This window comes from Rissa tridactyla, chromosome Z (genome assembly GCF_028500815.1).
Source record: "Rissa tridactyla isolate bRisTri1 chromosome Z, bRisTri1.patW.cur.20221130, whole genome shotgun sequence".
Lineage (NCBI taxonomy): Eukaryota > Metazoa > Chordata > Aves > Charadriiformes > Laridae > Rissa > Rissa tridactyla.
In genome coordinates, this window is record NC_071497.1 from 59,392,530 (window position 1) to 59,404,641 (window position 12,112).

General features: G+C 57.1%; 1 protein-coding gene across 1 annotated transcript; it reads right to left on the reverse strand.

Annotated features, from left to right (window-relative positions):
• Positions 1 to 7,169: 7,169 nt before the first annotated feature.
• FOXD1 (forkhead box D1) lies at positions 7,170 to 8,665 on the reverse strand. Its single transcript, XM_054184779.1, has one exon. It carries the CDS (start codon positions 8,663 to 8,665, stop codon positions 7,373 to 7,375), a length of 1,293 nt encoding a protein of 430 aa, XP_054040754.1. The 3' UTR covers positions 7,170 to 7,372.
• Positions 8,666 to 12,112: the final 3,447 nt, after the last annotated feature.

Below are 12,112 nucleotides of genomic sequence, written 5' to 3' on the forward strand. Positions count from 1 at the left end.
CGGACCAAATTGTGAGCGATTTCAAATTCAATACTTCGCTGGGGAAAAGGGGGGCGGGCGTGGGGGGTGGAATTAAAACCCAGCCTGTCAAAGTCCCTAATCAAATTGCTGGCGAAAGGGGAATCGTAGACAAAAGGAAACAATGGAAGTCTCGTTAGATCATTTTTCTGGACATTGTTTATGGTCTGGAAGGGATCAATCGTTTCAAAATGTTACCAGTAAAAATGATCCTGTGTGGAATGCAGCTAATCCTTTTAGGTTCCTGTCAACTGTTTCCACTCAAGGAATCCGATTTTTCAAATCAAAGGTGCAGAACTCAATTGCCGAGGGATTTATAGCGCCGGCACCGGGCTCCCCGTCTCCCCCCCACCCCCACACCGCCCCCACGGTGTCTCCAAACGCCCTGCGTGGGTACCAAAGGCAGGAGCGGGCTGGGCCAGCGGTTCTCCGCGTCGGGGCGAGTTATCAGTCCCTCGACGGCAGCTACGGTCTGCTCTGCCGGCTGCCCAGCGCAGCCGAGGCAGGGCGGCAGGGTACCTGGGGCCGGGAGGAGGCACGGAGCAGCCGGTCCCCCCCAAACCGGGCTCCCCGCGGCGGCCCCGGCTCTGACCCGGAGCGGAGGTTTGCGCCGCTTACTCGGGAGAAACGCGCCGTCTCGCAGCCGCAGCGCCGGAGCCGGGTTCAAAAGCTCTTGTGGGAGCGCTGGGTTTGGCTCGCCCGTGTGTTAGCAAGTTGTTGCGGGCTTCTTCTGGGTGGGGAGGAGGCTGGAGGGGACGGGAGTCTGTTTAAAAGCAGAGACATCCACGTCGCTTGTCGGTAGCTCGGGCCGGAGATCCGCTTCATGGGCGGGACCGGGGTCTCCCCCGAAAAACATGTCCCGGTCGGCAGATGTCTGAACACCCGGGGAAGAGCCATCGGGAGGGGAGTCGTGCTGAAAGCGATCTAAAGAGGTTAATTTCCAGAGAAGGGCCGCCCTTTGGCTTCTCGAACAGAAGCGGGAGGCAGAGGGGAGGAGGTCTGCGGTTTGGTGTTCGCGGGGCCGCCGGCTGCCCGGCGCTTGCGGAGCAGTACGAGGACACACAGTCGTGTGCGCTGCCCCACACGCAGCGCCGTCTGCACGGGGAAAGACAAGTTAAGGACTTCCAGGAAGCCGGGGAGGATGTTCGACAGAACCCACCGAGCTGCCCCAGGCGTGATTTTGTGCAAGAGGGAGGCTGGAATGAACAGTATAAATTATTTTCCGCGGTCCGTAATTTCTGACCCCGTCCACTTTTGGGCAAGCCCGTTGCTTGATATACCTGCCCCTCCTCGCTCTGCGCTGGACATTTTTTTTTTTCACCAATGGTTCCTTTAGTCGTGAACTATTGATCCGAAGAAACTGCTTTCCTTGACCCCTCCCTTCGTGGAGTCGACAGGTGGAATTTCACTGTATGCACCTATATTAGAAAGCTATCAGTTTCGTCCAGCGGTTGCTAAATAAGCAGACGTGACAGTGTTTATTTTACGAAAAGAAAACCCAAGGAAGACACCTCATTTATCTTGATTGTGTGTATTTAATGTATTTCGTGTATACAGGTGTGCATGTGCTCTCCCGTAATGAAACCTGGAAAGCAGACCTACGTCCACCGCCGTAGGAAGAGCCATATTCCCGGGTTTTATGAGGACTTTCCGAAGCGTGGGCATCTGCCGGAGCGACGACCGCAGTGCTGCAGACGCGCGGGCCGGTGGCACCACCGCGTCCCAGGCGCACACGCCTGAACGTTATATACGCGATGGTTTCGATGCATGCAGATGGTTTTCTACTGCTCGCAGGGGAGAGAAATACCTTCGGGTTAACCGTGGATAAGGGTTTCCCAGTCTCAGGCAACGAATTAATGCAACAACTGAAATCTCTATTTATCCTTTTGCTTCCAACATAAATTGTATAATTTATTATCTAAATATGGGGCCCCGCAGACTTCTGCATGCCGTTTTGCTCCATCAACGAAAGGGAAACTTAGAATCAATTCAACAGGTCTCTTGTAGTTTGGAGAAAGGGCAAGTTTAATTGTTTTGATTAAAAAAAACAACAAAACTTTCCCTCTGAATTCAGCTCAGTGATATCATTTCTGAAATTGGCTAGACACTGCATTTTAAAAAAAAAAAAAAAAATTTCCGTACAGTCCAGTCCATAGTTTTTTCTACTTTCTGGGCACTCCGGAGCCTAGCCGGTAGGTCTTTCCTCTCCTCCGAGGCGCAGACCGGAGCCGGAGTCCCGCTGCCCCTCGCCGCGGCGGCTCGCGGAGCCGGAGCCCTGCGCTGAAGGCATACCTTCGTACCAGGCACACCTTCCGCGGGGCTCCCGCGGTGATTCCGGCCCAGCCGCCGCCGGGTGCCTCCCCGCTCCTGCGGGCGGGCTGGGCGCGGAGCGCCGCCGCGGCCGCGGAGGCTCTGCCCCGCTGCGCAGCCGCGCACAGACCGCGGTGCCACCCGGACGGGCCGCGAGTTTTGCCGCGGGGCTCCCTACGTTTCCCCCAGCCCCCCCAACCCTTTGCGTCTCTTCTTTTGGGTCGCGCCGGGGACTGCGCGGCGAGACGGGCCGGGCGGCGGGGAGCGGGGCGGCGTGGCCGGTAGCCCGCAGCACCCCTCCGAGCAGGGACAGGCGGCGGGGCACGGAGCTCTTCTGCAAGGGAAAAACAGGAATAAGTGGTTTACCGATGTGGGGCTCGCCTGCATGTCTCCGCTTCCCCCCACGCCCACACCCCCAAATCGATGGGCACCCGCCTGCGCAAAGAGGCAACGAGCACATTTGCTGCCGCAGCATGGATCCAAAAGCAGCTCGTTACCGTCGAGGAGTGACATTTTCCTGCCCACACGTACATAACACACAGTTATGCACGAATCTTTCCTCCGCATCTCAGTCGTGCTGGAAGGGGCGTCGAGAGGAGAGCCCACGGTGGCTGCTCGACGGTGGGGGCTGTGGCGGGGAAAGGACTTACGGGGAAAGAAAGGGCGGAGAAGCCCCGCAGTCACCTGCGGCCGGTCACCGGGGTTGTGCGAGTGAGGGGCGGCAGGGGCGGAGGGCGAGCGGACACCTACCTGCTGGGGAGGCGGCCGGCGGCGGGCACACGGCGTCCGGTCCCCGCCGGTGCCCGGGTCCCGCTGGCGTGGGCGGCCCGGCGCCGCGCCGAAAGGGAAGCGGGAGAAACTTCGCTGCGGATGGGGGAGCCGCTGGTAACAAGCTGAAAAACGGATCTGCTTTGGTTAGCAAGTCCCAGTGCAGGGAGCGTTTGGCCACGATCATAATTTCCATGATTTCTGTCAAATACAATATTATCAGAGACTACTGAAGTACTTACTGTAAGTAATGAGGGAAAGTATTACATACGGAGCGGAGCCTCCGGGCCGTGCCAAGGGACTATTAAACCAGATCCACTTTCCAACAGATCCCCCGCACAGGCCTCAGTCTCGGCGGGGGCGACCGAGCGCTCTGCCCTCGCCACCAGCGCTGCAAGAAAGGGAGCAGCTGAGAGCAGGTGAGGGCCTGGCCCCCCCTTTCACCCTCCGGAGTCGGGGACGGGGCAGGCCCTGGGTACATGAAACCAGCCTGCAACCAGCCAACGTCCCACTGCCCCCAGGGGTGCCTCTCCCTGCACCAGAAAAATAACCAGGAGCGCATGCATGGCCAGAAGGAGATGCGGATGGGGAATGTTTGGGAGGAGACCAGCTTCGGGGCCAGGGAGCCGCGCTAAGGGGCCCCGTGCCTCGGCCGGAGCCCCGGGCTACGCCGGCCGCCGCAGCCCACGCCGGTGCCGGCAGAGCCATCCCGGTGTCGGGGCCCTCTGCACTGGGCGGGGGGAGCGCTCCGGCGGGAAGGGCGCAGCGTGCGGACGTGCAAACTAATCAGCTTCGAAATGGGGGAGGGAAGGGGAAGCTTCTTTTATAGGGGATGTGGGAAGGGACCTAACACAGTCCCGCTTGAGAGAAACGTTATACAAGATGCTTGAAAAGAAATAATTTTAAAAAAACCTAATTAAAAATATATAAATCACCCAACAGAAACAAAGAAATATGTGGAAGGAAACGTTTCTGGATAGAGACACTGTGTGTGGCATAAAAAGCGATTGAATACATAAGGGCTTCATTAAATTCCCAATAGATAACATTTGGCTAAATCTATCCCTAGATTAAAACTCTGCATAATAGCACCATAAACTAAAAAGTTTCTTTTTGTGTGGTCCTTCTGGAGGAATTGATTGAAACATTAGTCCCCTCATAGAGCAATCCCCTCCCAATTCAGCTCCAGTAATTCGTCTCTCAGCCCTACGGGGATATGATGAGAAAAAGAGACGGGTTAATGAATCCACACTTTGTAGCTGGGAGGAGGAGAAGCAGGCGATACCATCCTGTTTGTCCCACTAGCTTGTTTATTAGGGGCCAGCCTATTTTGGAGGAATTGTTCGTCCGGGCTTCGTCCCTGCGAGGACTACACGTCCTCTCTGTTCGCCTTGAAAGCCGGGGGGGTGAGGGGGAGGTGGGGGCACGGCGATCCATTTGCATGCGAATGGGGCGCTGCGGCCCGGCGGTGCTGCGAGACCCTCAAAGGACTGCGGGGACGGCGCCTTTTCTGGCGGCACCTGCTCCGCCGCCGCCATCCACCGCGCAGCGCAGCGCAGCGGCGGGGGAAACCGGGACCCGCCGGGCCCCCGGGGCGGAGGCCGGGCGGCTTCCCCGCCGACTCGGAGGAAACGAGCGAAGGGGTCTTCCCCCAGCACCACAGGCCCCATTCCCCGGCCCTTTTCCGCAGCGCTTAAAGAAAAAAAAAAGTAAAAAATAAAGCTACGCTACGTATTGCAATTTGCTCCTGCCAGCTCCCCTACCAGCTCCCAGGTGAAGGCCTTGTCGGCACAGGATGCAGACGACCGGCATAAAGCGTGGGAGGAACAAGTGGCCGAGCAGTTTCCTTGCCATATATACCTTTTAGCACGTTTGGTTTTTTTTCTCTGAAGAGACCCGAAGGAAGGGCGGTGAGCACGCTCGGAACCTCGCCGCCCGCCGGGCCGGGCCGGGCCGGCCTCCGCGCAGGGGAGGTCGCCGGGCTCCCTGGGGTTTGCTGCGGGGAAGCCAAGAGAAACAAATACCGGGCCGCCGGAACCTGCTCTTCCCCTCTCACTGCGCGGGGACAGCGCAAGGACTCGCACGGCCTCTCCCCGCGGGGCCGCTGCTCTGGCAGCCAGCAGAAGCTGGACGGCCCGCAAGCAGCATCCCTCCTCGGGGAGCCCGGTACCGCCGCGCTCACGGCTACAGCCGCCTTCTCCCCCGCAAAATCTCCCCCTGCTTCGTTTTAGCCGCATCTCTCAGGGGCGCTTAAACCGTTCTCGGTACCCCGCGTTGGACCGGCGCGGAGGCCCGGCGCATCCCCCCGCCCGGGCCCGGGGAAAGGGAGATAATCTGTCCCTGGGGAAAAGGATGCGGTCTTCCCCGAGGGGGACGTACGCAGTGCCTGGGGGATCTTTCCCCCTTAGTTTTAGAAATTAAAGGGGACTCTACTTCCTCATCCTCGGAGGGACCCCGGGATACCAAAAGAGGCCCTCCAGCTGCAGACTGCAAACGGAGTCCAGCAGAGACCTTACGTCCAGCCTTTTCCGCTTATTGAAAACCATTGATTTAACCCTGCATTGCTACAAACGAAACAGAAAACATCACTTTTCTATGCACGAAAATACTTAAAACTAAGGCGATGAGGCACTTCGATATGCAAAAGCATGTTAATCGCACAACCTTCCCCTTCTCACTGCAGAGAGTACTAAAAGTCACCCATTTTTTTATTTTTTTACGAAAATTCACGTAATTTATCCCTGAATCTACTAAATTGTTATAAATACAGTCATACTTGAAAAGAGCCTCCCTGATTTGAAAAACTCATGTCCCTAGTCCACAACAAACAAACACATGCCTACTCTTAAAACCTGCGATTCTCTTTTCATGCCTAAGCTCCGAATACATGAGGCGGGCTTTTTGGTTAAAAAATAATTTTAGTCTAAGAAACAGTTATCTATCAGCTTTATGCGGGTTAAGACGAGAGTTCAGAATCAGAAAAGCTGCTTTCACGGTTTGTTTCGTACACTTACTTATCCTTACTTCAATAGCTCGTGCACTTAATCAGCTCGTCACACGAGGATATTCCAATGCTCATGTTATATTATATGTATTGAAAAGTAGAAACACATGTCCCTATTATCGTCACAGAAACATAAGTGTCTAGGACAAATCTCTCTGAAGTTCAGTACGTGCCCCTTATTAGTAGTATTTTCCTTTGGGCCTCTCGGAAACCAAACTGTGATGCAGTTGTGATTTAGAACACACCCAAAAGTATAAAAATAGTTTAAAACAGGCTTTTTAATCAATCCCCTGATTGGTGCCTTACAGAACTGGGCTTCACCCCCGCGAGAGAGACCTCTATTTCTATTTATTCCCTCTTTTGTCCTTGCTTTTTTTTTTTTCCCCCCCATTCTCTGCTAGAGTTAACAATGGTTTATCTGCAAAGATCATATTCTGATCTTCTTCTTTGCGGTCAAATTCAGACATAATAAATTTCAAGCTGTAAAATTCCTTGGCTATTGTGCTATTAATCCCGAAGAAAAAAATATCAATGTCCCAAAGAAGAGAGAAGTATTAAGGAGGGAAGGGTCCGAAGCCAATTGTTTGGCTGGGCTCCTTTGGTCTTTGGGTTTCTTTTTGGGTTTTCTTTTTCCTTTTTTTTTTTTTTTTGAAAATTAAAAATTTTATTTTTGAAAATGTGTAAAAATTTTACATTAAAATGGTACAATAATACTTGCCAGTAATTTTTAACAATATTCCTTGTAAAGAATACGCATAAAGTACAAAATAAAAAACTCCGTAAGTCTATTATAATACAAAACACAGGTTAAAATAAGAAATGATAATCTTGACTTTCTTCTGTGTAAACATGTTAATCTTTTTTTTCTTTTATAAAAGTACATGAGACAAGTGTACTAAAATGAAAAAAGTATTGCTTTGCTGTCCTCCCTCAAGCCTTTTTTTTTTCCTGTACATTACTGTTTTCAAGCTCCTAGACCTGAGAATCTCTGAACTTCAACGGTTTAGAGACGTTATTTATCACCATTATTAATTTTTTTTCTTTTCTTTTTAAGGAATAAGGAGTAACTTTCCAGTAGCGTGACCGCCTGCCCGTGCAGCACCTAGACCCGGCTTTGCATAAATACCGCGGCGGACGCTCCCCGAGCCCCCCACCGCGCAATCCCCGTGCAAAGCCCGCAGCCTGTCCGGGCGGCGTTCGCCGAGCATCCCAGCGGCGGAGCAAGGCGATCGATCCCCTGGTCCTACCTTCGGAAAGACTCCCAAAAAACCCTTAACAGTTAGAGATCCGGGCCGCGAAGCCGGGGGCGGCGGGCAGGGCAGAGGCGGGGGCCAGGCCGCCCCCGGCGCTCCCCAGCGAGCGGGACAGCCCCGGCGCGGCGGCCGACTGCGAGGCGCAGCTGCTGCCCCCCCCGGAGCCGGGACCGGCACCGGCACCGGGACCGGGCGCCCCCCCGATGATGCTCTCGATGGAGAAGGGCGAGCGGGCCAGCGCCGCGCCGCTGCCGGGCTTGGCGGCGTGCAGCGAAGCCGCCAGCGCCGGGCCCAGCGGGTGCCCGTAGCCGAAGGGCGTCCGTGCCAGGTCCGCCGCCGGCAGCAAGGGGCCCGGCGGCGCGGCGGCGGCGGCGGGGGGCAGCGCCGCGCCGGGGGCGCTGCCGGGGGCCGCGGGGGTCTGGCGGGGCGGCGGGGAGGGGTGGTGGAAGGCGAAGAGGGCGGAGTGGGGGTGGTAGGGCTGGAGCTGGAGGCCGTAGCCGCAGCCGTAGGGTCCGTAGGCGCAGGGCGGCTGCTGCGGGGGCTGGGGCGGGGGCTGCGGGAGGAAGGCGGCGGGGTCCACGGCGCGCAGCAGCAGCTCTGGCGCCGGGAGCTGCTGCCGCTTGAAGCGCTTTCGGCGGCGCAGGAAGCTCCCGTTGTCGAACATGTCGGCGGACTCGGGGTCCAGCGTCCAGTAATTGCCCTTGCCCGGGTTGCCGGGCTCCCGGGGAATCTTGACGAAGCAGTCGTTGAGGGAGAGGTTGTGGCGGATGCTGTTCTGCCAGGCGGGGAACTTCTCCCGGTAGTAGGGGAAGCGCCCGCTGATGAACTCGCAGATCTCGCTCAGCGTCAGCCGCTTCTTGGGGCTCTGCAGGATGGCCATGGTGATGAGGGCGATGTAGGAGTAGGGTGGCTTCACCAGGCTGTTCTTGCCGCCGCCGCCGCCCGGTCCGCCGCCGCCGCCCGCCCCGCCGCCGCCCGCCGCCGCCTTCTGCGGGCCGCCCCGCGAGGGGGACCGAGAGCCGCCGGCACCGTCTCCGCCGCCCTCCCCGCCGCCGCCGCCGCCTCCTCCTCCGCCGCCTCCGCCGCGTACGGGCGACCGCGGCAGCAGGGCGTCGTCGTGGAGGTCGCCCACATCCTCCTCGTCCTCTTCCTCATCCTCCTCCTCCTCCTCCTCCTCCTCGGCGTAGGAGCGGCGGCGGCGGCGGGGCTGCGGCTCCTCGTCGTCCTCCTCGTCGTCTTCCTCGCCCACCACATCGATGTCGGTCTCCTCAGCCAGCGCCGACGCCTCCGACATCTCCGAGCTCAGGGTCATGGCGCGGCGGCGGGGCAGCGCATCGGTGGCGGCCGGCGCGGCGCGGCGGGCGGGCGGGCGCCCTCCCCGCCGCCGCCAGGCCCCCGCGCCGCTCGGCGGAGAGCCGCCCCGCCGCCGCCGCGGGCAGGCGGGCCGCTCCGAGCCGCGCCGGCCCCCAGCGCCGCCGCCGCGCCGCGGGAGCGCTGCCGCCGCTCGCTCGGAGGCGGCGGCTGGTTTGGGTTTTGTTTCGGGGTATTTTTTTTCTGCTTTTTTGGATTTCTCTCCCTCTCTCTCTTTTTTCCCCCTCCCCTCCCCCTTTTTCGGGGGCTTTTGGCGTTGGTTTTTTGTTTGGGTTTTTTTTTGGTTGGGGTCGGGGTTGGGGGGGCGAGCGGGGTCTGTGCCGCCGCGCCTGGTAGTCGGTTCCCCCTTCTTTCTCCTCACCTCAGCCCCTAGACATTAATGGATGCGGGGCAGGAGGGAGCGCGCCTAGTCCTGGGAGGAGGAGAGGGGAGGAGGCTGGCGAGGAGGGAGGGCGGAGGGGGCGGCTTGCCGGGCCTTAGGAAAGACGGTGAAAAGGCTGGGGCCGAGTCCCAGAGAGGGCGGCCTTCCTCCCCGCCTTATAGCGAGGGGGCCATCACATGGCTCCCGGCGTCAGAGCGCGGCGGGGCGAGCGGCGGCCCCGGGCGGCGCCGTGCCCCCTCCCCCCACCTTCCTTCAGGCGGGGCGCCTCACCGCCCGCCCCGGCCCCCTCGCCAGGAGGGGCTCTGGGGGGTCGTGGGGCCACCGAGGCCGTCATTTGTGGAAAGGGGGGAAAATAAAGACAACTCCCTCCCCCCGCCCCCGAAAAAAAAAAATCAAGTCTGTCCCAAAGTGCTCGATCATCTTCCCAAGAGCCGTCTGGAGGGTGCTGGGAGCCCTGCGTCTTCCTGGGCTGCTCCCAGGGACGGGGTCCTGCTTCCCGTGGGAAGGAGGGGGAAAAAAAAATCAGGCCGTAGAGGGAGGTGGTGAGTTAATAAACTTCAGACTTCTGTCCGCGGGATGGTTTGGAGAGATCTCTTTCCCCTCCTCTCCAGAGTTTAATTAATTTAAGAATGAAATAAAATATCTCTCGATGTCGATCGTAAACTCTCAAAGAACTGCCTCCGCAGCACACCGCTAATGTCACAGTTTATTTGCAAGGCTATTGTTTTTAACGGGAGAGAAGCAGCTCCCTCCGTTATGGGAAACACTAACAGAGAATTAGCGTTACCTCTTTCGTGTGCAAAGAAAAAGAATTCACCGGCCTTTAAAATGCGAATCCTGCTTTAAGTGTAGAAGCAACACCTTTGATAAAGCGACACAAAGGATTGCTTCCTAATTAAGTCCCACCGTTTCCAGATTCAGGTGATACATGTGAGGGCAGCAGCAGAGTGGGGACCCCCTTTATGCGAGGGCTGGCAGGGGAAAAAAAGCCCCAAACTTGGACATAAATGTAATCACTATGGCCTTGTAGAGAAAGTCTTTGAAAATTCCCATCGCTCCCAATCTGTCAGGATAACCCACGATCAGGATCCGATTGGGCTGGGAGGAGTAGGAGAGGATTTTGTGCTCCAGCAGAAATCGTCGTGAGAAGGGCGGGCTGATGCCTAGCGTCCTTACTGCTCAAATCTCGCTTCTCAAACAACTCACACACACCATTTTCTTGAAATACGTTTTCGATATATTGTCCTGATCCAAAACTACAAGCCACCCTGTTTCAAACCTAGTTCCATGGATTTACAACATAATCCTTTCTACTATTTCCAAATAATCCTATTTACATTTTGTTCACTACTAAGGCGCCTGCAGAATACCACCAAAAGTTACAAAAGAGAAAAAAAAGAAGGGGAAAAAAAAGAAAAAAGAAAAAGAAGAAAAAAGAAATCCCAAACCCAGTAAATGACTACTATTTTTCCTGTAGAAAGATTGATAATGTCACTCGAGATTCATAGGAAGTAAAATGCCTCTTTGAATTATGTTTGGGCTCCTAGGGCAAGTTACTAAAAAGAAGGCAGAAACAGGACTTTTCCTCTCCGAGAAGTTTCTCCTCGTTGCAAAGAGTTAGTATTTTTTTTCCTTTTAACTCCCTTTTTGTTCCTTTTATTCTTGCTCTTCTCCCGGTACTTTCTGATGTGCCTGAACGTTTAAAACCGTCTTAAAAACAAGTCCCGCTCTCTTAAATAGGAAGAACGGTGGAGTTTAAAAACTTATGGTGAAGAACCGCTGTAGCAAGAAACAAGAAGAGCCGGGTCTGCCCGCGATCTCCCGCTAACACCCACGCAAGACGTACTGGTGTTTCGCTGAGCGTGTGACACCGGCGGCCCTTCGGCAGCACCGGGTCGCCGGGAGCAGCGCGGTCCCGGCCTGCCGGGGGCGGGGGGACACGCTGGGGCGCGGGTCCTCCTGGACGTGGCCGGCCGGGGTGGCCTCGGGGCGGGGGGTGTGTGTGCGTGTGTGTTGGTGCTGGGGACCCCCCTGGCAGACTTGGGCAATACTGCAAGCCCTAATTTGTCGCCGCGGAGCGGGGGGGATATGGGGTGGAGGGGGTAGCGAGGGTGCTTCCTGGGGGGGCAGCTGAGCCAGCCCCCAGCGCGGACAATTAGGACCTGGGGCGATTGCAGCCCCTGGAGATCGAGACTTGTCTTTGTGCATCGTCCGCTCGCTCCCGTCCCAACCCGGCAGGTGCCTTCTCAAAAGGGCAAGAAAGAAAAGGAGGAGGGCGAGCAGCGGCGGCACAGCCCTGAGCGGCCTCTCCCCGGGTAGGACCCCGCCGCCCCCGCGGCCGCGGGGTTTGCCCTGTCCCCCGCCCCGCTGCCGGCCCTTCCCCGCTGCCGGCGGTGCTCTGCGCGGACGGGGGATGCCACCTACCGGCAAGGAGCGCCGGGAGGAGGCGGGTCGGCTGCCCGGTGTGGCCCCTGCCCAAAGCAGCCTCCGATAAGGGCAGAGCAGGGCAAGACCTCCCCGCCCGGGGACTGAGCGGGACCCGAGACCCTAAGGGAAAGCAGCGTTCTGGGGGGAATCTGACAAACCCCCTTCCATGGAAAGGCTGGAAATTCCCCGACCACCTTCCCTCCCGGCCCCGGGGCTCTGTCCCCCCGCAGTCCTCCTCGGCACAGCGGGGCTGCCCCCCTTTTTGGGCCACATGCCCACCCGCGAAACGGCCACCCCGGGGGCTGTCTTCCGTGGTTTCTTGCTGGTTGTGAATGATGTACTGTTATACCAGGCACCTAAAACCACAATAGCACAGAAGCGAGATGTGCAATACAGGTACTCAGGTAGGGTTTATTTTTTTATTGCTTGGGCTTATTAATATTCATTATAAAATTTAATTGTATATTATACACACTATTCTTGCATGCATATACAAAACACCCCACATTTTATCATCGCGGTGCGCTCATGGGATCAAAGCACTCTGGTAATCCATACAAGCAGTCCTGGTGGTTCCCA

What these genes read in the sequence shown, in the direction of transcription:
- FOXD1 (XM_054184779.1), bottom strand. Translation starts at nt 8,665, where the DNA reads ATGACCCTGAGCTCGGAGATGTCGGAGGCGTCGGCGCTGGCTGAGGAG.